Genomic DNA, 25,447 nt, shown 5'->3' on the forward strand with positions numbered 1-25,447 from the left:
CAACTGAGGCTGTTACACAAAAACCGTAACGATGATTTACGAGAAGTTCTTTTTAGAAATCATGGAGAGCCAGGGAGGAGACTAGACGTACGCGAAGTGAATATCAAACAGACAAAGAGGAGTTTTCCTGCTAAGCCATAGGCTCTGGCCATAGCATCTCTAGCGATACTGAAGTAAACACTGATCCATTGATAAATTTGGACCTGGATGAAGGAGCGGCTATAAACAGAAAGAGCTTGTTCCAAATAACTGCCTTTGCTGAGTCCAGCTCACCAGGCTCGAAATGAACTAGAATTTTTCATAGACGCAGTACCAAGTCGATTTGAGTGCTCAGGAGCGCGTGTCTTACTTTCCTGGTGAAGCACATCCAGTTCGTCGTGGACGATTGTAATGCAAGGCCTACAGTCAAGTGCCATCAGAAAAGAAGAGTATTGTGGCCAACCATTTTGTCTCAATGCAACCTCCGGAGAAGACGACAGCGCAAGCGGAGGATATAGAGCGGCAAAATAACTTCTGACCACACGTTTTCAGGATTTCCGGAAATGGGAGGGATCTCGATCTGAGATCGGCTCTCAGGAACTGGCCTCGCGCGAGCTGTTTCGGATGACGACATTTTTGACAGAGTGGAAGCAGTGACAGCTTGTTGTTGTTGTTGTTGTTGTTGTTGTTGTAGAAGTTTATTTAACGTCGCACCACAAACAGGCGATTTCGCCTCCAGCTTCCAGCATCCAAATGATCACCAGCAATAATGGTTTCACCTCTCACTTCATGGATAAGCAAGGGAAAAGACTTGATGCACCCACTATTCAGCCACAGCCCTGCATCAAAGTTACAATAGAGAGCAGAGCAGCCAATAGGGCTTGAAAGTGATGACGTCAAAACGGCCAGGGAGTAGTAAGTTGACATCAGATTTCTAATTTTGGATCCACTAAGGTGTGACTTTGCTATTGCCTAAGTATGTGGGTGCATAGCAACCCACTCATGTCGCATGCAGGTGTGACTTTTATTTCGCCACCAGTTGTAACCCCGCCCCAAGTAGCCAAATCAGTCAGTTTCACTGGTTACATCACCTTGCTGAGAGTAAGACGGCTTGAAATGTGCTTGGATCCATACAAAAACTGGATCCAAGTGGATCCAATTTTTGTATTTTTGAAATTGTTGCTATGCTGTGACGTAGCACTTTCAAGCCCTATGGAGACGCGATCATGTCTTATAGTGCTAAGATTAGTAAGAAGCGGTGGAGCTCGTGAGAAATATTGTAGCAGCTTCAGAGGCAGATCGACTACAAGTAAATGCATCCTTTCCTGGAAGTTTGACAATGAGCAGACTTTCTTCTATATTTTTGTTCCAAACCAAGAGCATTATAGCTAGCCTTGTTGAAGCATTATAATCAGCATTACAAGGTAGTTTTTTGGAGCATTGTGATTAGAATTATACGAACATTTTCCGCTGGACCCTGATTGTGGTCACATGTACTGTACCGGTATCCGCCTCCAGTGAGACTCCACCTATCGAGTCCTCTTCCCGGGTCATCTCAAACCGAATTCATTGTTCGTTTTAAAGGGGAAGTATACCCTAAAATCAAATTTTCACCAGTTGTAGTCTTCGGGGTGCTGAGTCGAATGGTCTTGGTCCGAGGAAGCTGAGACGCTCCCTTCCTACTTGAATCCCAATCGAACTCGCGCACTTCCACCGAAACTGGGTGACTGCGCCCTACTAGATGGGGATTTGTATGCAAAATGTCACTAAAAGCGCCATTTCGTTCTTATAAAAGCACGGATGACCGCGATTGGCCCATATGTTGTAGTCTTTTGGACGCTGAGTCGACTGGTTTTGGTCCGAAAAGGCTGCGATGTAGCGTTCCTCCTTTATTCCCAATCGAACATGGTTGAACAAGCGGTCACGTGCTCCTGCGTACACCAGTCACCTGGTCACCGTGCCTGCAGGGTACAACTTACTAGCCTGTTTGACCTTTTTTGGGTGCACTCCTGTCACTCGAGTTGAACTCGAGTTGAACTCGAGTTGAACCTTGGTGTGAAATTTGTCGCCTGCTGGCGTGGTGACCAGGTGATTTGGGCACCCAGGAGCACGTGACCGCTTGTGCAACCATGTTCGATTGGGAATAAAGGAGGAACGCTGCATCGCAGCCTTTTCGGACCAAAACCAGTCGACTCAGCGTCCAAAAGACTACAACATATGGGCCAATCGCGGTCATCCGTGCTTTTATAAGAACGATATGGCGCTTTTAGTGACATTTTGCATACAAATCCCCATCTAGTAGGGCGCAGTCACCCAGTTTCGGTGGAAGTGCGCGAGTTCGATTGGGATTCAAGTAGGAAGGGAGCGTCGCAGCTTCCTCGGACCAAGACCATTCGACTCAGCACCCAGAAGACTACAACTGGTGAAAATTTGATTTTAGGGTATACTTTAAATACCTTGCAAGCTTGGTTTACAGTCTTGTGTGGACCAGGCCAGGCACGGGACACCGGGCCGGGTGTCACTGCTCCCGGGATCAGTACACAGACGCATGCACTGGATCTTGGTTCTCACGTGCTGCGAGTAGCGCCAAAGCGGCGTCCGCGACGCTATTCGAGGGAGTGAGAAGTCACACATCCTCTTTCACGTTCAAAGAACTAATAAAACTCTTTGCTGCAGAACAAACTGTCATTCATTTCCAGTTCAGTCCGTTGGTGTAGAGTCAGTCTTGTTTTTCTGTGAGTTCGTTGTCTCGTGTAGAGTTCACTTGTCTTTCTTGTTGAAGTCTTTTATTCCTGGAAACCTAAATTGTTCAGTCCGTTCAATGAGTTACCAAACCTAATGCGACAAACTACGAAATACTCGCGCCGCAGAGCCAATGTTGTAATTCTGTTTCTCACTCACGGTAAGCAGTAGAGTAGGTGTTCAGCGTCCCGTGTTCTTCTGACCTTCTAGTTATTTACTGCCGAATTCTCGCCCCTGCTGACTCAGTGGTCTCCTTCGCATCGCTGTCTTTTATTTTCTGTCCGCTCAGGAGTTGTGGAAGCACTGCAAGTGAATTGAAGCGAATGACCATGTGTATGTGCAGGACATTTTCTGTGCATTCGTAGCACAAGATCAATAAAGAATGAAGAGTTAAATGACCGTACTGTTTAGAGGGACAGTGTGGGTGTGTGTGCGTGCGTGTGTGTGCGTGCGTGTGTGTGCGTGTGTGTGTGTGTGTGTGCGCGCGCGCGCGCGCGCGCGTGTGCGTGTTTGTGTATGGGTGTGTGTGTGTGTAGGTGTGAATGATGTTAAATGTGCAGCTTGAGAACAAGACTATCTACTCTGCTCCCCAACTCTTACCCAGATCCGGTATCACAGACATGGCAGAAGCAGCAGCGCCACCACTAGAACCAGCAACAGCAGCAGAAGCAACAGTAGCACCACCACAAGTAGAAGCAGCAGCAGCAGGAGGAGCTGGGGCGAATGAAGCTCGCGATGACGTTCCGGCTGAACTGCTCGAAGAGTGGAGAAGGTGTGTACTAGTACCCCGTGACCGTGTGTGTGTGTGCGCGTTTATGTGTGTGTGTGTGCGTGTGTGTGTGTGCGTGTGTGTGTGTGTGTGCGTGTGTGTGTGTGTGCGTGCATGCGTGCGCGCGCGCGCGCGTGTGTGCGTGCATGCGTGTGTGCGTGTGTGTGCGTGCGTGCGTGTGTGTGGGTGCGTGCGTTTGTGTGTGTGTGTGCGTGTGTGTGCGTGTGTGTGTGTGCGTGTGTGTGTGTGTGTGGTGCGTGTGTGTGTGTCTTTTGTGTGGAATAGTGCGCCAGTGTTACTGTGTTGAGCACTCTGTGCTGGCTAAAGGAAAAATTCTTCCTTGCATGCGTGTATACCTATGTACATGCGTGTATAACTATAATAATTCTACATGTAATGAATACAACTGTATGTGCACTCATATTACAACCATAGCGACGAATAAAGTATTCCCCCCCCCCCCCCCTTTCCCCCCCCCAGAGCGTTTTCTTGTCACAATTATCAATGGAAAGTCGTGACTAAAGAGAATGATGAAACTACAATAGGATTTATACACTTGGAGTGAAAAAACCCACGAGGATACAAGAATAGTAAGAAAAATAGCACACGCTTTGGAAAAATTGCACTGGTAATAAAATCTATACAGGTGAGAAATGATAGGAAATTCAGGAAGTGCAGTGTGACAATGTACATGCATGTGCAAGTGTGTGTGAGTGCGAATTTACTGGAATAGCGTAAGTGCATTACGTAACTTGCCTTCATCACGCTCTGAAAGCATGCATTCAAACTCACAATTTTCTCATACGAGCCCATCCGTTTTTGCTCGATTCATTCCAGTACCTACGCAATCTCTAAATTTTGGCGCGTGAACTCCACTTCCGTAGGAAAATTCATTTCAAACCAGAGGGAAAGCGCGGTGTTTGATTTTCCACAGTGCGCGGACTGCAGCTGAATGATGTAATGAAGGCAGCGCGCCGCGCATCTGGCCCATAGAAAAGAGATCACAGTTGCATACTCTTGTTGTTTATGGACTCTTGACCGTACACATCAACGTGCTCTAAGGGTATGGCAGCTTTTAAAAAGCTGTGGCGCTGGCGCTTGTATGATGCCCGCGTACCACGTATGCAAGTAATACGCCAGCGGAGCAAACACAGCGACAATGCAGATCGAAGTTGTCCCATGACTACAGAATAATGTAACTCAGGATTTTTCTCAACAACAAGCGATACCAAATTTTTCAAAAAACGAGACCCCTCTGGCCCACACATGCCTGAAGTTGAAAAACTAACGGTGTAAATAATGCTCTCTCTACAATATTTACACGGGCACAATATTCTCTCTTTTTGGCCTGTTCATGGGTCTTCAGCTGACGCAGGACGTCTGTACGCGACAGCAGGCTTGCCTTCGGGTGCGTTACCCGTACATCAAAAAAGGCATCCTGCTGCCGGGTCCAGAAGCCCCGCGCCCTGATATCCAGACGCGCCTCCAAAGACCGGTTCGCAGTTCGATGTGGTAGTGTTTCTCCTTCGAACGGCTTGAGAAGAGGCTCCTTCTCCACATCTGGCAGTATTTCCCGAATAGCTTCCGACAGAATGTCCCGGATCTCGTTATGTCTTGCAATTGGATAACCACCCGCCGGGCAACTCATGGTATGATCTATTGTCATGTCCTGCCCACAAATACAGGAACTGGACACTCCCTCCAATGACAAACCATATCGAATACAAACAGCATCACGAAAATCCGATTTGTTCAGGATTGAACTGGGCGTTACGAAAGACGGCGGGGAGGATAGCCAATTTGAAACACCCTTCTCACCAGCCGTTTCCAAACAAAAGCTGTTGCGCCGGTGGTAGCATGGGGCGCAACTGTGCCACTCTTTCTTCCTGTTTCTTTTGCCGCTGCTGACGTGACTGACGGGCCCGCTGTCGAACAGCCCCGATGGCATCAAGGATAACATCGGTGCCCGAGCCTCCGGCTGCGTCATCCAGGCTAGTGATCCCCGGCCGTGGTACAGGATTTAGGCGGAAATCGTCGGGTAGAGATGACGATAGAATCAACCCGGGATAATAGCCCCGAACGTTGTGAGGCTGTTCCGCACCCGCAACGGTCAGAGGCTGTGTGGAGGACCGGTATGGAGCAACAGGCGCCTCGTCCTCATCATCGTCATCGTCCTCTTAATCATCATTGTCACCTTCACCTGTCATCGACTCTCCCAGCAACTGACCACCGGGTTCATCATCATCGCTGCACATGTCGCTTCCATATCCCTCCTCCCGCTGCTGTTCTCAGAATTGAGCATGGAAAAGCGGAGAAAGTCATGCTCCGAAAGAAATGCACGGGCTTGACGATACAGCCGCCGGAATTGTGACCGTACCTTGCCCAAGGTATCAGTAGACCTAGCAATGTCATCTGTAATGAATGTTTTTTCGATGGCCAACGACTGGTGCGCTTTGGCTTTCTGTACTCTCTTCTGGATGGCATTAGGGCAAACACCACAATCCAGACATTGCCGAAGAAACGTTACATTCAAGGCAATACACTTTAATACAGACATAACGCTTTAAATACGCAGCGCCCTATTCAGACACTCGATCTGATCGCATGTGTATCTCCGCTTAAAATATGTAAAAAGGCGACGTGGAGACAATAATCCCCCGAAGTTGGTGCTATTTTTCTTACTATTCTTGTATCGTCCACCTCTCCACGCTGCGCTCTTGGCCCACATTCACAACACCACACCATAGCGAGGAAGTTCGTTCTTGGGTAGATGTTCCATATCCTCCAGACAGCTGTTTCGTTCATTTTAAAGAGCTCCTCAGTGGAGGTAGATAACGAATGAATAGCAGATAAAGGAATAAGTATATTTATAGGGTATTGGTAAAAGTGGCGCAATTGCGCACTTTCTACGCATTTTCTACATAGAAAAGTGGCATACCCAAAGAATTTTACCCTATAAATACACTCATTCCTTTATCTGCTATTCATTCGTTATCTACCTCCACTAAAGAGCTTTTAATGAGCGAAACAGCTGTCTGGAGGATATGGAACATCTACCCAAGAACGAACTTCCTCGCTATGGTGTGGTGTTGTGAATGTGGGCCAAGAGCGCAGTGTGGAGAGGTGAACGGTTCAGTTTTTATTTTCAAATGTTAAGTTGTCGCTACTTTTGAATTCTTGTATCGTGTTTTTTTCACTCCAAGTGTATAACTCCTATTGTAGTTTCATCATTCTCTTTAGTCACGGATTCCGTTGATAATTGTGACAAGAAAACGTTCTGGAATACTTTATTCGTCGCTATGGTTGTGATATGAGTGCACATATAGTGGTATTCATTACATGTATAATTATTATAGTTATACACGTCGCCTTTTTACATAATTAGACATGTGTGTAACTATTTTCATGCGTGTATAACTAACTGCATGTGTGCAATCTCTATCTCTACATCCTGTGTCATGTGTAGTGAGCAGGAACGCATGCGTGATCTAATTCTAGATCAGGATGATCTCCCTGGCTGGGATGGCAGTACGCTGGAAGGCCTACGTGTGGTGGCCGGCATTGATATCTCATTCTTCAAGGACAGTCATGTGAAAGCCGTGGCAGCGCTGGCCCTGCTCAAGTTCCCATCCTTGGAGGTTAGGCTGGCGTGTTTATGCGAGGAAGTGTGCGTGTGTGTCTGTGTGTGTGTGTGTGCTTGTGTTTGCGTGTGCGTTTGTGCGGGCGTGTGGCCAGTCACTTAGAGAACATGCCGGATTGTTCTCTTCTTTGTACGAATGAAAGCGGCTCACATCTTCTGGTGTACCCCTGGGTAGGACAACCTGGCATGTGAGAAGGGTGCATGGAATCCGCTCTTGAGGCCGGGTTTTCTTCAAACGTAGTCTTTGTGGCACCCTTTCCCCCAGAAGAGGGGTGCCCAGACACCCGGGGCACCCCTTCCCGGGAGTGCCCAGACACCCGGGGCACCCCTTCCCAGATCCCAATTGACTATTGTGTGCTGTACTTGAGGGGCTAAACCGGTCCACGACACCTGTCTTTCTATTTCTTGTACCCGCCATGGTTTCTCACACACTCTGGTCACAGCACTTGCACACGCTGGCAGTGGACGTGGAGCTGACGCAGCCGTACAAGTGCGGCTTTCTCGGCTTTCGCGAGGTGCCGTTCATGGTGCGCCTCCTGGACCTAGCCCGGCGCGACTTTCCCGACCTGGTGCCGCAGGTGGTGCTGGTTGATGGCAACGGGGTCTTGCACCCGAAACGTAAGTTACGTCTTGCTGATAATATTTATACGTAAGTAGTTTTCTCGCAGACAAAATGCAAGAAAGCTCAAGAAAAACAACCTTCAACTCCAGTATCTTTTTTAAGGATTCAAAAACTCCACTGCCACCGTGTACACATCAATTTTCTCAATCGAAGCACACACACGTTGTCGCTCTACAGTAAAAACAACTTCACATTGAGACTCGTGAAAATCATCAGGTTTAGATCTGGATGTACTTTGATACATGTACAGTTGCGCTCGGTGAAATCCGACCCGGAGTGCATATTTGGCGCCCTCAAGTAGCACGGCCCTTGACGCCCTGGAAGTGGTACGAATGTGGCTGGACGTACACATGATTGTACAACTACATTGATGTAATCGGAACTAGTCCAGGGCCACAGCTTTGCACTTCGGGTCGGATTTCACCGAGCGCAACGGTATATGGCTAGGGTCCAAGATGACATGTCACAGGTGATCTCTTGTTGCGTTAGACGACGTTAGCACAACTACTCCACCCATTATGGCAGTTCATCTTGTCAATCCAGATCTGCTGCTGATGACATGTCATGATCATGTGTCCCGTGTGTGTGTGTGTGTCTCGTATGTGTGTGTGTGTCTGTGTGTCTCTCTGCATGCAGGCTGTGGGTCTGCAAGTCACTTTGGTGTCGTGGCTGACTGCCCCACCATAGGTGTTGCCAAGAATCTGCTGTCTGTTGCGCAGGACGTGACGGAAAAGACCTTCCGGCAGGTTAGGAATGTCCCTTGTACGCTGCAAGTGGCTAGTAATTTTACACACATGCACACGTGTGCACATTCGCACACGTGTACATACGTATGCATGCATACTTAACCCTTTGCACGCCAGCGTCGCGTATACGCGACACTCAGAATGTTCCCTGGATGGCCAGCGTCGAGTCTACGCGACGCACCCAAAGTGCACAGTGTACACTACACATCACGGCATATAGACGAGTGTTCAAACTATCGTAACTCACTCAAACGGCAAGGGATTCTCACGAATGATCCACCGTTGGAAAGGTATTGGACTCCGCTTTCCACTGATGTAATGATCTTCGCGATGGGCCAATGTATGACTGAGCGCCGACGATGTGAACAGCTGGACATTTCAAATTTCACCTGCCGGCGATCAACTCAAACTTTTTGCTCGTCACTACGTGCATGCTGGGGATTTCCCTTGAGCGCAATGCATGCGTATTGGGTATCAAAAGAAGCGCTTGAATCTCAGCTTTCCTTTGCAGTTTGAATCGTGAAAATCCTTTCAGTGTGAGTAAGGAGACGATAGAAAATGCGAGATGTTGTTTTGCAATTTTGAGGCATGGTAGGGGGACTTGGAGAGAATATAGCAGTCTTCCTGGCATGTCCTTTGATCTAGAAACTATCATGGTGTCTTCGTCAGATCCAGATCTTTCCAACAAGCCATAGATCGTGGAAATCCGTCAATGTGAAGTGACAATAAAATAAATTTAGTTCTGAACCTGAGCATGCAGGTGAGTGCATTGTGAGTTTGCGTTCACCATGACGTGGCCAGCACCCCCGATCAAGGCTTGGCTGGGAAAGGGTTAAACGCGCACACACCCCCACACACACACACGCGCGTGCGCGCTCGCGCACACACACACTCTCTCTCTCTCTCTCTTTGACCTGTACATAGTGTACAGAATGAGTTGGTTAGTCTCAGGTGGGATGTATCACAGTTCCTCTGTGTCTGTTGTCTGCTGTTGTTTTCAGGAACACAAGGATCGTCTTGCCCGCCGCGGAGATCAGCACCCGATACTGGATGATGATGGTCGTACTGTTGGAATGGTGAGTCTGATCGTGTGTGTGTGTGTGTGTGTGTGTGTGTGTGTGTGTGCGTGCGTGCGTGTGAAATGAAAAATGAAAATTGGGATTCACTGGCCAGAAAAAAGCCACTTCAAACAGCTGTGTGGTGGATCCCATGCTAAAATTAGTGGCGTATTATTCTGCTTTTATCTGCATGTGTGTACTTCAAAGTATGTGTGTGCGTATGTGTACAATTCCTGCAGGCATACGTGAACTCTGACTCTGGCAAACCAGTCTATATCTCTGTTGGTCATCGTATCAGTCTGGATACTGCTGTTGCTGTAGTGGAGGCATGCAGCAAGCACCGTGTGCCAGAACCAGTTAGACTGGTAAGCTTACCACGACTGCCTCTGCGTTTGTGTGTGTGTGTGTGTGTGTGTGTGTGTGTGTGTGTGTGTGTATATGTGTGTACATGTGTGTGTGTGTGTATGTACATGTGTGTGTATGTACATGTGTGTGTATGTGTATGTGTATGTGAGGGGTGACTGCAGTTGGATCCCGGGACGGATACCCTGATGCTGTCAATCCTGTTTCTGCACCTTGTCCTCACCCACGTACTGAGGTGTGGTGAGCCCATAAGTGGGATCATTTTCAAGTCCACCCAGAGTTTTTGGGGATTTCAGGGGGTGTCGGCCGTTGGGCGGTTCAATAGCGAATTGAGTCATCTTTCCAAGATTCCTTTCGAGTCTCTCTCCCCTCTCCCGGGGAACCCACGTGACCAGTTTTGGCAGTGAGCAACAAGTACAAGTGTGCATGTATGTGTGTGCATGTACGTGTGTACATGTGTGTGTGTGTGTACATGTGTATGTGTGTGTGTGTGTGTGTGTGTGTGTGTGTGTGTGTGTGTGTCTCCCTCTGGGGAGCGGCGTGGCCATTTCTGGCAGCTGTCAATAGTAGTAGTAGTAGTGTGTGTGTGTGTGTGTGTGTGTGTGTGTATATGTGTGTGTGTGTGTATATGTGCGACAGGATAGGATATGTGTGTATATGTTGTCTTGTACCTGTCTGCAACCACCAGGGCTGTTCGTTCAAAACTAATACAATATGCTGTTTCCTATGTGCCTCTGTATGTGTCTGTCTGTGTGTGCATGCGTGTCTGTTTGTCTGCCTTCCTGCCCCTTCTTTTGTCGTGTGTCTGTGTGTCTGCCTTCCTGCCCCTGCTTTTGTCTCCATCTCTGCCTATATATCAAATTCCTTCTCTTTCCTCCTTCATTGCGTGTGTGTGTCTGGTTTAGGCCGACCTGGACTCTCGCTCTGTGGTACGTGACCGCCTGGGGGAGCAGATGATGCTGGAGCCTCCCAAGGGACGGGACGTGCGTATTTATTCAAACGAGCGCTAGAGACGTCCAGTCAGTGTGTCGCAGTGCAAGTCTGGATTCGTCTTGTGGAACCTTCCCGCTATTCTCGTCGAATGTCGAGCTGTACGCGTGCGTGGTGTAAGGAGTACTGCAGCCTTTTCTACGAGTGTTGACCTACTGTACATGCATATAGCATCGGCCTTTCCTATCTGTCTTGACCTACACTGTGCATGCGCGTGACACAAGCCTTTTCCCATCTGTCTAGACCTACATGCGTGCGATGCAGCAGTATTCGTAATCTATTGCGCGTTGAGCTACAGTCCGCTGCACTGCAGTCGCTCCTACACGCCTCGACCTATGATCATACGACTGTCTGCTACAACCGACGTCCTACTGAATTCCAGCCGGATGTATGTACACTGCTCGGACTGGATTTCTCCTACGCGCCTCGACCTATGATCGTGTCACTATGCCTGCTGCAGCAATTAATGTCGTACTGAATTACAACAGGGTCTGTGTCAGTATGTGCACTGCTCGGGCTGGATTACGACCAAACTCACTGCATGTGCGAACAGGTGCGTCTTCTGACTGTATTGTTTATGAACGGATTCTGCAGAGGTAAACGGATACCTATCGTGAACTTGAGTTTGGAAAGCACCAAAGTGCTGGGCACAGTCTTGTGTAACAGTGCGCTGTGGCAGTAATTTCCCCTGTAATGAGCCTAACAACATTGAGACCACTAGCCGACCCGGGATCGAAAAGTTCTGTATTGCGTATTTTGGCCAATTCAATGCTCCACTGCCGCTCACAGTTGTTGCGTGTGATTGCTTTGGTACTGACTGGTCTCTGACTGCTATCCGAACGACAGTAGACTACTCACCGCTACCCGGAGGAGACTTCTTGCTCACTGCTACCCAAATGAAAGAGTGCACAGGACAAGCAGATAGTACAATATACAGCGTGGTGTGTGCTTGCAATAAATGGCAAGCTTCGTAGACAGCCTGGACTGAATGCTTGGAAGCAAAGCAAAGATTATTATAATTATAGTACTAGAGTTGCGATCAATTATTATAGATATTCCTACGGTCATTCTGTCATTGAATAATATTTTAAATATGAAATTGTTATGACAATTCAGATTATCTGATACGAGTTCGTGAAAGGTTATAAAGGCAGATAAATATTCTAGGCAACTGTGGCGCCGAATCTTCAGCTCTCGTCACGAGGTTTTTCGTGTGCTGCCAGTGGCGGAGCTGCCGTTTGCGGCTGACCTCTTGTGCGCATGCGTTCTTGCTGTCGGTTTTTCTCCTCCTGCAATTTTCACATTTAACAACAGGCGAGTGCAAAACAGGCGAGTGTTGTTAAAGATAGCAAACAGTAGTAGTAGTTACATTATTGGCACATAGAATTCTAATCTTTCTTCTTTAGAAATTGCTGTATTTCTCGTCCTTATTTGACCCCTGCTAAAGTTACTCTGTATACTTTTTATTCATGCGTGATAAGAATCCATTCAGCATATCAACCAGCATTTTTCAAAGATTTTACTTACTGATCAGCTTATTATGTGAGTGAAATATTTCCCTTTTCCATTCCCTCAACTTATGAATAATTTGAAAATTGAGGTTCAATTTTACGAGCTTTATTGTACCCTTCGAAAGAATACCACCAGTGAGTGCCCCTGCCCGGGCCAACCCTACCCTGACCACCCTGGCAGGGCTTAATTTAACCGGGCAGGGCAGGTCTGGTCAACGTACGGCCTTGGCGACAGGTAGGCCGGCAGCATGGATTCGGGATCTCTGGCATGTGCGAAAATAGCAAGCTGGCTTGGCCGGGCGCTGGACTCGACCCGGGATCAGCCTGCCCGCTTGACATCTAAACGCGCAAGTATATGATGGGTAGATCCCTCATAATGCATGCGGATGCGTATTACTTCTGCACCATAAGTGGTTCCCTGCCCCGGGATGGCCCGGTCCAGTCACTACCGGTGGATGTGAAGGAAAACCACCGAAACGTGTACGGATGCAACCTGGCTATGACCAAAAGTATATCATACTCCTGCTGATGCTCACATCATGCAACTCAGAGTGCAGAGTATGCATATTTTAGGGCCTCGTGAATACTCCCTCTCGGGCATGTGGCTGGATGGGAGGTGGGCTGACTAGTGATACTACTCCTCACGAATATCCACGCATTGAATCACACACAGGGAGGGCACAGTGTATTGCCTAGTGCTACAGGTCTGGCCGGAGAAATCCATCATCGGGAGTGTAGTTGCGCCGCGTCAAAGTGCACAGAGCAGTGTGTGTGTGTGTTTGTGTGTGTGTGCACGTTTGTGTGTGGGGGGGGGGGGGGGGCGTGTAGTGCTAAGCCTAAGTCTGCGTAGCACCCGGCGCTATATCATTCACGAGGTTGGATTTCTCCGGCCAGAGCCGTAGGTGCATCGTCACCCCAGTATGACTACGAATGGGTCTGGGGACGGGGGAAGGCGCCGGGGGGAAAGTCCCTAATCCAACGACCCTCACCTGCATTCTCGTTGCCATGGTTCCGCGAAGCTGTTCCATCTCGTCAATGTCGGCGGTGGGAGCGGAGGTCTCACCGTCGGCGTTTGTTCGTGAAATTCTGGGAGAGACGGAAACGGGGCCGCCGCTAACCTTGCGAGCTGCTAGGGGAGATTTGGAGTCAGGGGAGACGGATGAACCAGCAGAAGCAGCGGCATTCTTGGCCGCGAGCCGCTCCTTGTGGCGACGCAGTGCCTGGTACAAGTAATAGCAGCAGCAGCAACAACACAACACGTGCATGGTGGAGCTTAAGATTGGCAATGAAATGAGGGAGAGTTACGATACATTCATGCACGCACATGCACTCCTTTCCCCAGCATAATATACGCACGTAAAGTTGTAAACCCCTGTCCCAACATATAAATGCACCGCCGTACGTACGCACGCACACATACACAAAATGAAGACTGATGAGGGCTCAATTTCACCAATCACTGTTTCACAGCAGCAAGGGCAACTACTGTAAATGTCGCGTATGAAATCAATTGTTTACGGCCGTATAAGCCGGGGTTCAAACCATGCTTCTATTCAAGTTATGCTTCTATTCAAGTTATGCTTCTACGTCAACATACCACGCATGTACTGGCACGAGTACTTTGCAGAGAGCAGCTTCTATACAATCATGCTTCTGTGTCACGGCGCACTTCGAAAAATCGCCTTCTATTCGAGTCATGCTTCGATACAGGTCATGCTTTTACACGCGACACTACAGTATGCCCAATATCCAATCACCAGCCTTCCTCCTTGCTCTCACCTCCTGCCGCTGCCGTCCTTTCTCCTTCTTAGCCAGTTCTTGGGTGACGGTGGCCGTGCGTACAGCTCTGCCATCGGCACCGTCCGCGAAATCCACTGTCGTGTTGAGTGTCTTCTCTCTCAGTAACTGCTGTTTAGCCTGCATAGCAATGACATAGTATAGTTTGTGGACAACATGAATGCGATATTTTGCAGGGGCATGAATGTAGAGTCAGTCAACTTTACGAACAACGAACTCAGATTTGCCAACTACAAGAACCCAGCCGACGGCATAGTTTGAACCCTTGGTTGTCGAGGTAACAAGTTTCTCTTTCGGGAAGAAATGTTCCTACTACAATAAAGTTAAAAGCAAGAGCTACTACTGGGTGCATCCTACTGCAGGCAAGCCCTTGCAAAGTGTACTCAACCCATACACTGTTTAGAGCACAATGATGGTGGTGGTGCTGTAGTCAACGCACTCAGAATTATACACTATTTTATACACTGTTTTATACATTATTTTATACACTATTTTATACACTATTTTGATGCAAGAAAGGTCATTCTCACCTTCAGCAATTCTTCCTGAGCTTTGCTTGTCTTCCTCTCCTGACCTGGCGTAGTGTCTTCATCACTGTCAGAGCTGTTGTATCGCTTGTTCAGCTTGTCCTCTTCCATGCGTGTGAGAGGTCGGGTTGGCGCACCACCAGCAGCTGTTTACAGAGTGGGAGAGAAACAGAGACAGGGGGCAGGGGGGGGGGGAGAAAGAGAACGAGAAAGAGAACGAGAAAGAGAGAGATAGAGAGAGGGAGGGAGGGAGGGAGGGAGGGAGGGAGGGAGAGAGAGAGAGAGAGAGAGAGAGAGAGAGAGAGAGAGAGAGAGAGAGAGAGAGAGAGCACAGAACAATAATAGAAAGTTCAGGGCATGGTCACTGAAGCACTCACACCCCGCCATCCACAATACCTTGCTAGTGAAACGAGGTAGAGCATTGCACTGCACACTTCTGATTAGTTTCTGCTCCTTACAGCAAGCATTGCTAAAATATTCCGCTCTCAAACTCCTGGTGTAAGTCAGCACACCATGCTGCATGTACAATTTCCAATGTCTGCTATTCACAGCAGTCACTGCTAAAACCACCCGCGCGCAAACTCCTTATGCAAGCCAGTGCAAAGTTCTGTGCACGTAAGACTTATAACTATCCATACTAGTACTCACCAACGGAAGCAGCTGATGCATGTGTTCGGAGTAAGCCTGTGCGAGGTCGATTAGCACCCCAGGATGTCAGTGGTCGGAATTCCTGTCCATGACGCATCGCACAAATCAACATACAGCCATACCAAGTTGAAATTACCTGTCACAGTGCAGACCTTAGGGTACTTTGGGAACTCCCAAGGAAAATATTAAATGCAGTGAAACGCGGATGAGACGTACCCCCTCGGGGAGTGGAAATAGTACCTAGTATTCGAGTTACTTCTTCTCCAAAGTTGACTCCTGGGGCTCCACTTTTACGATATATGTGCAGTATGTCAAAATGGACTCAGATGGAGAGCCAAGGTTTAATTTATACAAAAGAGAAAGACCAAGGAACTACAGGACCGTCGATCAGTGCCGTGCAATGTTATCGCATGAGCTGATTGTTTAGTAACTGGTGGTGTTAGTGGACAGTATAGCGTAACTTGTAGTTCCTTGGTCTTTCTCTTTTGTATTATGTTAAAAAGTTTCAAAATTATTTATTGCACTCAGAAAATGTACAGGCTAGTGCCAGCAACCGGGGCTTCCCTAGCCCTGGTTGCAAACATCCTCCTCCGCTTTGTCAACATACTGAAGTACCTGTCAAGCGAATCTGACATGCGCAAAGGTGTATGAAAACACCCAAACGTTTGTAGTAGGCGAGGCTAGCTCTGTTGGGACATGCTGAAAAATCCGCCATACACGAGTTGTACGTCTTATCAGCGTATGTCGCATCCGCACACATTCGTATATGCGCTTGGGCCGTCATCACACTACTTTCTCTGATTCCCGTTCATGTCTACGTCTACGGTGAAACATCCAAAACAGGTGGTCGTGTCATCAAATAGGCAAAGTTCCTGACCCGTACATACGGTCACGTTTTTGGAGAAATTTGAAGATTCGAACGCACGTACAAGGTCGCTTTGAAAAAGACTGGGGCAGATACGCACCTTCATCCCAAAAAGTTGTGTACGTCTACGTACCTCTTCGCTCTCCTCTTCCTCTTCTTCGCTTTGAGCTTCTTCCTCCTCCTCGTCCCCGCCGAGTCCATCAGGCAGTGGGACGTCATCACCTTCCTCGTCGTATTCTTGACCACCATACTCCGGTGCATTGGTGGTGTCCACCTCGCCATCACCAGATGCTGCTATTGGAACAGAAGACAAAGAAGAGCAGCAGCTACTTGTAACATCTTCATTTAGGCATCATTACAGGACGCTGTGTCCTGGCACTATGAAGCTCTATCCGTGCCTCAATCTCAAGTACATGTATTCCTGAAGATGGGGCCTCATCTCAGAGTGTGGTAGTAATGTAATTCTGCAGAAGGGAACAAGTTCGCCAATCGATTTCCATTCTGTTGCGTAAAATCCGTTTCAGAATGAGGTCAGTTTCGTCAACCCGGTGTCCGAAAGATGCTCACAGCCAATAGGCAGTGCCGACAGACGCAGGAGGGTTCTGGAAGGATATGGGGACTGTCACACTATGCGCTTGTCAATACCTATGTTAGGTACCTCCTCCTGTACATGTATATTGCCTTCTACAACCTTTTCCAAGCTGACCTGTATGCACCTCGTACTTACCCTCACATACTCACCTTTTGTACCGTTGGCCTGGGTAGCTACTTGCGCGCCCATATTTTTTCTGCCATAGCTACCCAGGCCCTTTATCTTGTGCTCGTTCTCTCAAACTCTCTCTCTCTCTCTCTCTCTCTCTCTCTCTCTCTCTCTCTCTCTTTCATAATGTAGTCGTTCGTCTTTCTCTCCATCTCTCCGTCTCCGTAATAAATGCCTGCCCACTACTAGTACCTGTCCCAAGTTGTTCCTTTGTGTCTGGGATTATGACTCCTTTGAGACTCAACACCTGTCAGGCGCGTGCACCACGTGGTTTTCTTGGAGCCCGGAAACCACCTTTTTGCATCCGCGGCCGCTATGAAGTGCATTCTGCAAACACTCAAATATTTCGTAACTTGGCTTTTCCTGAACGGAATTGAGTAATCGAAAGGTCTATTCGCATTAGAAAGTGCTCAGCTGTCGGCTCCAACAAATCCGAAGTCGATCCAAGGTCGAATAGTGGAGTTACGGCACTCGACAGGTATTTTACGTTCCATTGCAAATTTTCACTTCCGCACTTGGGTGGCAATCATTATTTGTCCTAAATATTTTCCTTTATTGCACGACAGTCCAGACATGCATAGACACGTTTGACGTCAGGCACAGGTCTTTAGCGGTCAGCTACAAAAGAAAGGAGCGCTCTACGATGAATACTACAAAAAAATACCATGGATCTTAGCGAATTGTCTCAATTTCCGGTTGCCCGTGTCTTCCCAGGGCTAGCCTATAGTGCCACTGCAGACTCAGACAGTGACATGGATAGACCTGCTTCTTTGACTCACTTACTTGCAAGAGTGTCTGAATCTTCCTTCACTACTTCGAACTACTTGTAGAACGTCGACTAGCCTATTCATTTATCCTGTGTCAGGAAAATGCCTTTGTACCACATTTGTTTTGATGGCTCGGTGGGACTGGCAGCCAAAAAAACTTTCTTTCAGTGTGTAATGTGTGTAATACTGCTGAATCTGCAGGTAGCTTATTGCAAAATGGCGGTCGAAATTTTTGGAAACCACCTTTTTTGACCCGGTGGACGCGCCTGCCTGTAATGGCTTAATGCGGCGTGCGTCATGCTGGTCATATACAGTGTAACAGTGTGAAAATTCATGAGATTAGCTATTCATGATAGGAATGATGACGTCATCGTAGCACGTAGGGTGGAGATGCATGAACGACCATGGAAGTGACCTGAAGAGAGGATGGACAATGAACGTGGATCAAACCTACCCTCCTGCTTTGCCAGATCTGCCTGTGCCTCATCACCAGCACCATGGGGCTGAGCGGTCTCTGCTGATGGGGGTCGTGGACTTCGGCTCACACGTCTGCATCATACACACACACACACACACACACACACACACACACACACACACACACACACACACACACACACATATAACCTGGAGATCTTGTATGTCAGTAAAACATAGCGTTGATCAAGGAGACCACTTATTCCAACACTCTCACCTAAATTCCGCTATCACCCCCGCCACCATACACTCTCATCCACACCACTCCCCTAATCACTTCCACCATCACTCCCACCACCATATGCATGGCAAATGCTCTTGCTGCGAGTCACATTTACAAGTCCATCACGGCCAATGAAGAACGTTTAGGCATCCAGAGGTATTGATGGAATGGAGATAAGCACCCCACCCCATACCGAGCTTCATGAACCCATCTCTAACAGTTCTTGTCGCAAGGATTAGAATTGACAATGGCTCATCTTGTATTGTCATCACCCGCTAAGTTTAATCATTCTCACCGTTTTCGTAGGCGTTCATTGACGGCCGCAGATTGCCGTCTTTTGCGTGACGTCTGTCCTCCCTGGTCTGTGCCCGCCACCGCTTGACCTTCCCCTGCAGCCTCGGCATGACGTAGGACATTGGTAGAGGAGGAACTGAAACGAACTCTTCTCTGCTCTGCATCGCCTCTGTGTGGGGTGGGTAACACGATAGCACAGGGGTTGCACAGTATGGACTGGTTTAAAACACTGGAAAATCACTGGAAAATCTTGGTGGTGACCGTACCGGACTACGGTGACTATACACAGGCAACGGACCTGTGTACCCCGCCCGCCCCGCACCGTTGGCTTGCCTCACCAGTACAGGTTCCTACTTGGAGCCCCTGCTCTTCCCATTGTTGTGTTCCAGTTACTACTCTCTCTCTCTCCCCCCCCCCCCCCCCCCCCTCCTCCTCCCCCCCCCCCTTCTCACGAGTAGGTTACATCTTCAGTAAAAATAATGAAACGCAATGAATAAAACTATAGGCGCACTCATATCACAATCATTGCAACGAATAAAGTGTTCCAGAACTTTTTCCCGTCACAATTAACAATGGAAACTCGTGACTGAAGATAGTATGCTATTATCACGATATGAGTGCGCCAAGGCTATAGTTGTATTCATTGCATTATTTTTTTTAAAGATTATTGTCTCCATGTCGCCTTTTTAAATAATAATAATAGGAACCCCTAGCTCACCCATCACCACGCTGTGCCTGCTGTTTCTTGAGCTTGTCTTCTCTCATGCGATTGTAGGTGGTCAACAGATCGCTCATCATCATCCGGTGCTTGTCCTCAAACTCCTTTGTTCTCTCCGTGGTACCCAGTGCGGGTGTGTTGTTGTCGACGACTACCGGTTCAGCCAGCGGTACAGGCAGCTTGTTGCTGCTCTTGCGTTTACGCACCTGGTGATACAAGACAGAATTGTTGAAGAGCAAAATTAATTAACTCACCCGAACTCAGTGGTGCACTGTCGTACCGGCGGATAAACACAACGTGCACACTTGCTACCAAAGTATTTTTTGGTATTGTATTTTATTATTTTACTTGGGCATTCCCAACAGATCCTAGGAGGTCTTCGTACAGGGTGCAAAGTGAGGATGTCTTTGAGCTATTGATACTGAAATAACTCCATGAAAGCTGTCATTTTTTCGAACAAATTCAACACCCAGGAGAGAATTGGCCAACAGCAATTATGGGATCGTCGTCCAATTTTGCATCCACCGTATTTTGTTGACTCGTGGGTTATCATCTAGTTTATGGCTGACGTAAATGGTCTTTACAGAGCCTGTTTACGTAACTGGTGTGCAGTTTACAAGATTTGAAAACAGAAATTAGCCTAAACTCACTACCGTAACAACCACAACACTCTAAAACACGTGAACATACGCATGCATGTATGCCCATACATAGGCAATAACTTAATAACACACATGCATGTATGCCCATACATAGACAATAACTTAATAACACACATGCAGCAGGACAATCAGTACACAACCTTTCTCTGTACAGACCTTCTTGTTCTTTCGCTTGAGCTTCTCCTGCAGCTTGGTGTCCAGCGCTCCATACAGGTCCATGGTGGTCAGGCGATACAGTCGCATGCCAAACTGGTGACTGATGTTCTTTGCTTGTGAGGAGGCCATGCTGTCGCCTCCCGTCGTTGGCTTGGAGAAATCCTCCACCGAGAAGATCGTGTCGACAAGAGATTGCCAATGACAAGAAGAACGCTGGACGAGGCACTCAACCAGTTTGTCTTGGAGACTGGGCAGTGTCTAAAGGACAAAATCAAGAACAGGACATGTCCGCTCTCGTTTCAGCCGCTAGCCATTAACCCAGCAGAGGCTATGTTATGAGTATGCGGAGCTTCAGGTGAAAAGAGTCTATGAAACCTAACACTTTAATAATAGCCATGAACGTCTCTCCGCAATCATAGTGTGTGCGTCACTTCAATTCTGGCAACACACTGTCAGCACCCGTATGCCCTGTACGAAGACTTTGACACACGTAGCTCCCCCCAAAGTCTTGATCGAGACCCCGGTGAAATCCACCTGAGCCTTGGTGATATGCGTCTGCAACTCCAGTAGTCATGAAGTGGGCATCCTGTTGCTACAGCACATAGTGTCTGCGATTCAAAATTTCAAACACTCCCATGGCAACAGAGTCTTTCAGTGCCCTATCTGCAACCTGGCAACCCGTCTCTACAGCAAGTAATCTATGAGATTCAAAAATTCGAAAACTCACCATGGCAACAGCATCTTTCAATGCCCTATCTTCAAGTTCAACCTGGCAAACTGTCTCTTCAGCAAGTAGTCAATGAAATTCAGAATTTCAAATACTCACCATGGCAACAGAGTCCCTCAGCACCCTGTCTTCGGTCTGCTGCTGACAACAGACAAGCTGTCGCAGCATAAGCACAGCCATGGGTTCCTGCTCCTCCGGTGACTGGCCACCACCGACGCCGTGATCGTCGCTGGCCTCGCGCTCGTCACACTGCCACATGGTCAGCACGGCACGAACGGCGGTGGCGTCGTGAAGGATACCCAGGCCGGTGGTGACGTCATCGTGTGCCAGTGGTTTCCAGTCGTCGCCGCACTCGCCAATCTGTCAACAGACACACGATTATTAACGTACAGAGAGTGAACCAATGGATGGATTAAAAAATCACAGTTCGTGCGAGACTCGGCTAGAGACCGACTTTTCCGCATTCCTAGGAACGCCACCACCAACAAGGACCAAGAACGTACGCAACAGCTAACGACGAACGACATGTCCATCGTTCAGAATCTCTATGCAAACACTAGGTTATACACGGTCTTGGAAGAGAATCTCTGGTGGTTTCGGTATTTCTAGGAACGTTACATCATCTCCACATGTCTCAGCTGGCAGCAGGGAATATCAATTTTTTGAACTTAGTATGACGACATTTGTAAAACAGGATTCACTAGAGGCATGCTCTGCAGATATACATTGATATATGCATGCTGCTGCTGCTGCACTTCATGCTGGGCATGTAAGTGGTCTTAGGAAAGTAATAAAACACAAGCGGCTGTAACAACAGACTACTACTGGTAGTGATTTTCAGTACCACGGACAACGCCATCCTAAACACATTGTTGAGCCAGCGTGCTTAGTGACTTCTACATACTCTAATTTCAGAAATTTTCGGTGCTCAATATTTTCGGTATGAGGGCAACAGGCTAGGTTAGGTGAACAGAAATTTTCGGTACAGAGAAGCAGTTCCCTATTGGATTATGTGTGTTAGTGTTTGTTCGTTGTATTGAAATTTTAAGTGTGAAACAGACGCACCGAAGGTACCGAAAATAAAAGTACACCGAAAATTTGTGAAATTACAGTAATGTAAAGTGAGAGACTTCGCTGGAGATTAAATTTCGCTTTTTTCGCGACCATGACACATTGGTGAATATAAATCGCCGCAAACTGCTCTGTACATTGATCGTAGACAGTATAAGGTCCAACTGCAGAGGAAAAATGGCAAAGGTTTCTCATCGCGAACCAGCCCAATTCATGAAAACGCAAAATCTGCGCACTGTGAAGTTTATTGCTTCACAGTAACAGGTGTGCCAGACCTACCTTGAGTGCCTCGTTGACTTGGTGCAATGTGTTGTCAGCATGCTCCTCGTGCCAGCTGTCATAGTCCTGATGTCGGCGTTGTAGCTCACTCTTCAAGTCCTCGGGTGACTGCTCCGTCAACTCCTCCATCCCGGGACGGTCCAGATCGCACAGCTGTGGCAGAACAAAAGAAGGAGAAGATACCGTGAATTATGTACAGGAAACTTAAAGTTTTGCTTGAAGACAGTCGCATAACGACAGGCAGAAATTGTTTCAAAACAGCAGATACGGATACCAAAGAGAAGCACATCAGTTGGACACCGGCGGGGGGGGGGGGGGGGAGAGAGAAAGAGGAAGAGAGAGAGAGAGAGAGAGAGAGAGAGGTGGGGGGGGGGGGTGAAATAGAGAGAGAAAGCAAGAAGAAAGCAATGTGAGACACACAGGTCTACAGGAGGCAACTAACCTGAAGCAACAGCAGCAGTATTTGAACCTCCAGTCTGTTCACGCTGCACCGTTGGTTGAGCAACTCTCGCACCATTGTGACACGACTTGACACACCATAACTGGCCTGCATCAATACCATGTACAGACCCATACAGCAATTAACAAAACTCGGAAAAAGAATGTGGGTGGTTGTATTTGATGGGCTTTTTTATACTTGTCTAATTAGAAATTACAAACACCTGTACACAACATTATTCCCCTTGGTAAGAACCTTTCTGGGCAAAGGACGCAGATATAAAGAAACCCACTTCCGTACATGTCCAGTTGTTGGAGTCTACCCCACATACACAGCACTGCCGAAGAATGTTGAGCCAAGGAACAACAGGCTAGAAGTTTAACAGTTTTACATGAAAGATAAAAATGACCTGCGCTACTGTCGGTCGCCGAAACACTGGGGGGGGGGTCAACCTCCTAGCCTGGACCGTTCTTATTTTCATGCATTACAGTCCTTGCACCCTTGAGTCACCGTGTATGCATTGGTATGCTGTGCTTGATGAAATTCTAGCCTGGTCGTTCTTCGGTACCCGACAGTACTGTAGGCTACGACTCTGAACCCCCCCCCCCTCCCCCCCCCCCCCCCACTCTAAATCCCCCCTCCCCCCACACTCTGAACACCCCCCCCCCTCCCCCCACACTCTGAATCCCCCCTCCCCCCCCCCCCCCACTCTGAATCCCCCCTCCCCCCCCCCCCCCAATCTGAATCCCCCCTCCCCCCACACTCTTAATCCCCCCCCCCCCCAAAGAATTCTTCAACACCGGACAGTACTGTACACACAACGACGGACTGCACCACTGCAACACAACATACCTGACACACTGGCGACGTAACACATGTCTCCACGCGCCGCTGATCACGCTCTACTAGCACGGTGAGCTCAGAGTCGTAGGTGATGGCCACGCAGGTACGCGACTGCCACGCCTGCACACACCGCTGGGCTAACAGCTGATTGTGATAGTACCAATCTGACGAGTAGGTGATACTGCCGACGTTTTGACCTTGCGGTATTCTAGGAGTGCATGTACAGTCATAACAAGAATACTAACAGTGAAGGAACATGTGACAACAGTATGAAGTAAAATTAAAAATTAAAAAAAATAATTATCGTGTCCGTTCCCGAAGGGAACTCACGACGGCCGCTAACACCCGGTAAACCCTACCTTCAGATGCAGTGCCTAACGGTTGGGGTGAGTGGATACGTCTCACAATCACCGTGACAGTATGAAAGTGCCGCTAAATTTGTCCTTGGGGATCCGGTGGCATACACACAAAGAACGCTTGATAGACAGGTCATAGTTTTCTTTGTCCGCAGGTAGGAATGCACAAGGTATGGCTTAGCGAGATTCTAGCCAGGAAAACAAATGTAGAGGGGGAGGGGTAGCGCAAACAAACAGTTCACCCATTCTTTCCATGTTCCACTATTGCCTTGTAACAAAAAGAGCAAGGTCAGGCGCACAGAGCGCCGGTGCACCTGGAACGGTAAATTTGTGGCCGCATTTTGCTGTGTGAACTGAATAAACACAAAACTCGAAACATGAGTAGGGTGGTGTGCCATCAGAGTAGATGGCCACTACCCCCCCCCCCCCCCATATCTTCCTTTGGGTAGAACCCTCTGCCTAGTGTCTAAGATGACTGGTCCCACCAAAACAGGTGGCTCTTTGTGCAAGTAAGTTGTTGCTAATGGTCGATTTTCTGCATGCTCTACTTTTCCTGAACCAGCAACTTTGGGAGTGCACACACTAGTAACGTATCTTCTCTTGCAATGTCATTATTCACTGTCTTGTAGCATCAAGAGTACATAACCCCCCCCCAGAGTGTGCAACGCCGATCCAGCTCTGAATACAGGGTCTTGGTCGAGCGGAATCGGATCTTCTGATGTCATGCGTACACTCCACACCAGCGCAAGGCCGGTCTCGAGGCAGGGCACCATTGTTTTTGATCCGAGCGTACCCGCGACTTCCCGGGTTCCCCTCAGATGTGTACGGCATTATGACGCAAAGATCCGATTCCGCTCGACCAAGACCCTATGCACAGCTAGATCAGGCGCTGCACACAATGACATCATCACTCACCTCAATGACATCATTGACTTGATAAGCAGCACAAGAAGTGCCATATTGATGTCGTCATGTTCAGCACCCAGGCAATCGAGTACATAGAGTTGATACGCTAGAGCACACTGCAGTATTGATGACTTCTCACGTAGTGACGCTTCACTGCTGCCAGCACTAGATCCTGCATTAAGGGGGGGGGGGGGACATCGCATACAACACGGGCACAATGTGGCGCATATTCAAGATATTAAATCGGCCCTGCCCCACGGGCAAAGCCTACATTCTATAGCGTTAGAGTCGTCCATTGTCGTGTCCATGCCCGCTACGGCTCCCTGGTGGACACCAATCAGGATTCTCCCGGTCCCAGAAAGTCCTGGATGTTCAATGTGGCTAACTACATGTATGTAATTGTGAGGCACTGTCAGGACATACTAGTACCCTGGCATGAGGAGCTGACTGTGATGAAATATTTGGTATCGGGGACCTGCCAGGTTTCAGGTGAAATGTAGAATTAGGTGACC

General features: G+C 48.2%; 2 protein-coding genes across 3 annotated transcripts in view; one reads left to right on the forward strand and one right to left on the reverse strand.

Annotated features, from left to right (window-relative positions):
• Nucleotides 1-2,641: 2,641 nt before the first annotated feature.
• On the forward strand, nucleotides 2,642-12,529 carry LOC135811799 (endonuclease V-like). Its single transcript, XM_065325044.1, has 8 exons — nucleotides 2,642-2,881; nucleotides 3,326-3,493; nucleotides 6,957-7,128; nucleotides 7,574-7,748; nucleotides 8,389-8,498; nucleotides 9,500-9,574; nucleotides 9,796-9,921; nucleotides 10,825-12,529. The coding sequence occupies exons 2-8, from the start codon at nucleotides 3,342-3,344 to the stop codon at nucleotides 10,927-10,929; spliced, it is 915 nt and encodes a 304-aa protein (XP_065181116.1). The 5' UTR covers nucleotides 2,642-2,881; nucleotides 3,326-3,341; the 3' UTR covers nucleotides 10,930-12,529.
• Nucleotides 11,761-25,447, reverse strand: part of LOC135811797 (uncharacterized) — a 30,212-nt gene continuing 16,525 nt past the window's right edge. Inside the window, exons 15-29 of one of the 2 annotated variants that reach the window (XM_065325041.1) lie at nucleotides 24,945-25,107; nucleotides 23,683-23,881; nucleotides 22,834-22,938; nucleotides 22,392-22,544; nucleotides 21,141-21,401; nucleotides 20,315-20,572; nucleotides 19,497-19,702; nucleotides 18,780-18,947; nucleotides 18,239-18,333; nucleotides 16,391-16,548; nucleotides 15,393-15,474; nucleotides 14,748-14,890; nucleotides 14,200-14,337; nucleotides 13,410-13,640; nucleotides 11,761-12,198 (exon numbers count right to left, since the gene is read on the reverse strand). In XM_065325041.1, the coding sequence (XP_065181113.1) occupies nucleotides 12,097-12,198; nucleotides 13,410-13,640; nucleotides 14,200-14,337; nucleotides 14,748-14,890; nucleotides 15,393-15,474; nucleotides 16,391-16,548; nucleotides 18,239-18,333; nucleotides 18,780-18,947; nucleotides 19,497-19,702; nucleotides 20,315-20,572; nucleotides 21,141-21,401; nucleotides 22,392-22,544; nucleotides 22,834-22,938; nucleotides 23,683-23,881; nucleotides 24,945-25,107 (2,462 nt within the window). In that variant the 3' untranslated portion in view covers nucleotides 11,761-12,096. Of the gene's footprint in view, nucleotides 12,199-13,409; nucleotides 13,641-14,199; nucleotides 14,338-14,747; nucleotides 14,891-15,392; nucleotides 15,475-16,390; nucleotides 16,552-18,238; nucleotides 18,334-18,779; nucleotides 18,948-19,496; nucleotides 19,703-20,314; nucleotides 20,573-21,140; nucleotides 21,402-22,391; nucleotides 22,545-22,833; nucleotides 22,939-23,682; nucleotides 23,882-24,944; nucleotides 25,108-25,447 lie in introns of both variants that reach the window. The other variant, XM_065325040.1, reaches the window with a different exon arrangement.

The sequence above is a fragment of the Sycon ciliatum genome, chromosome 3 (genome assembly GCF_964019385.1).
Source record: "Sycon ciliatum chromosome 3, ocSycCili1.1, whole genome shotgun sequence".
Classification (NCBI taxonomy): Eukaryota; Metazoa; Porifera; class Calcarea; order Leucosolenida; family Sycettidae; genus Sycon; species Sycon ciliatum.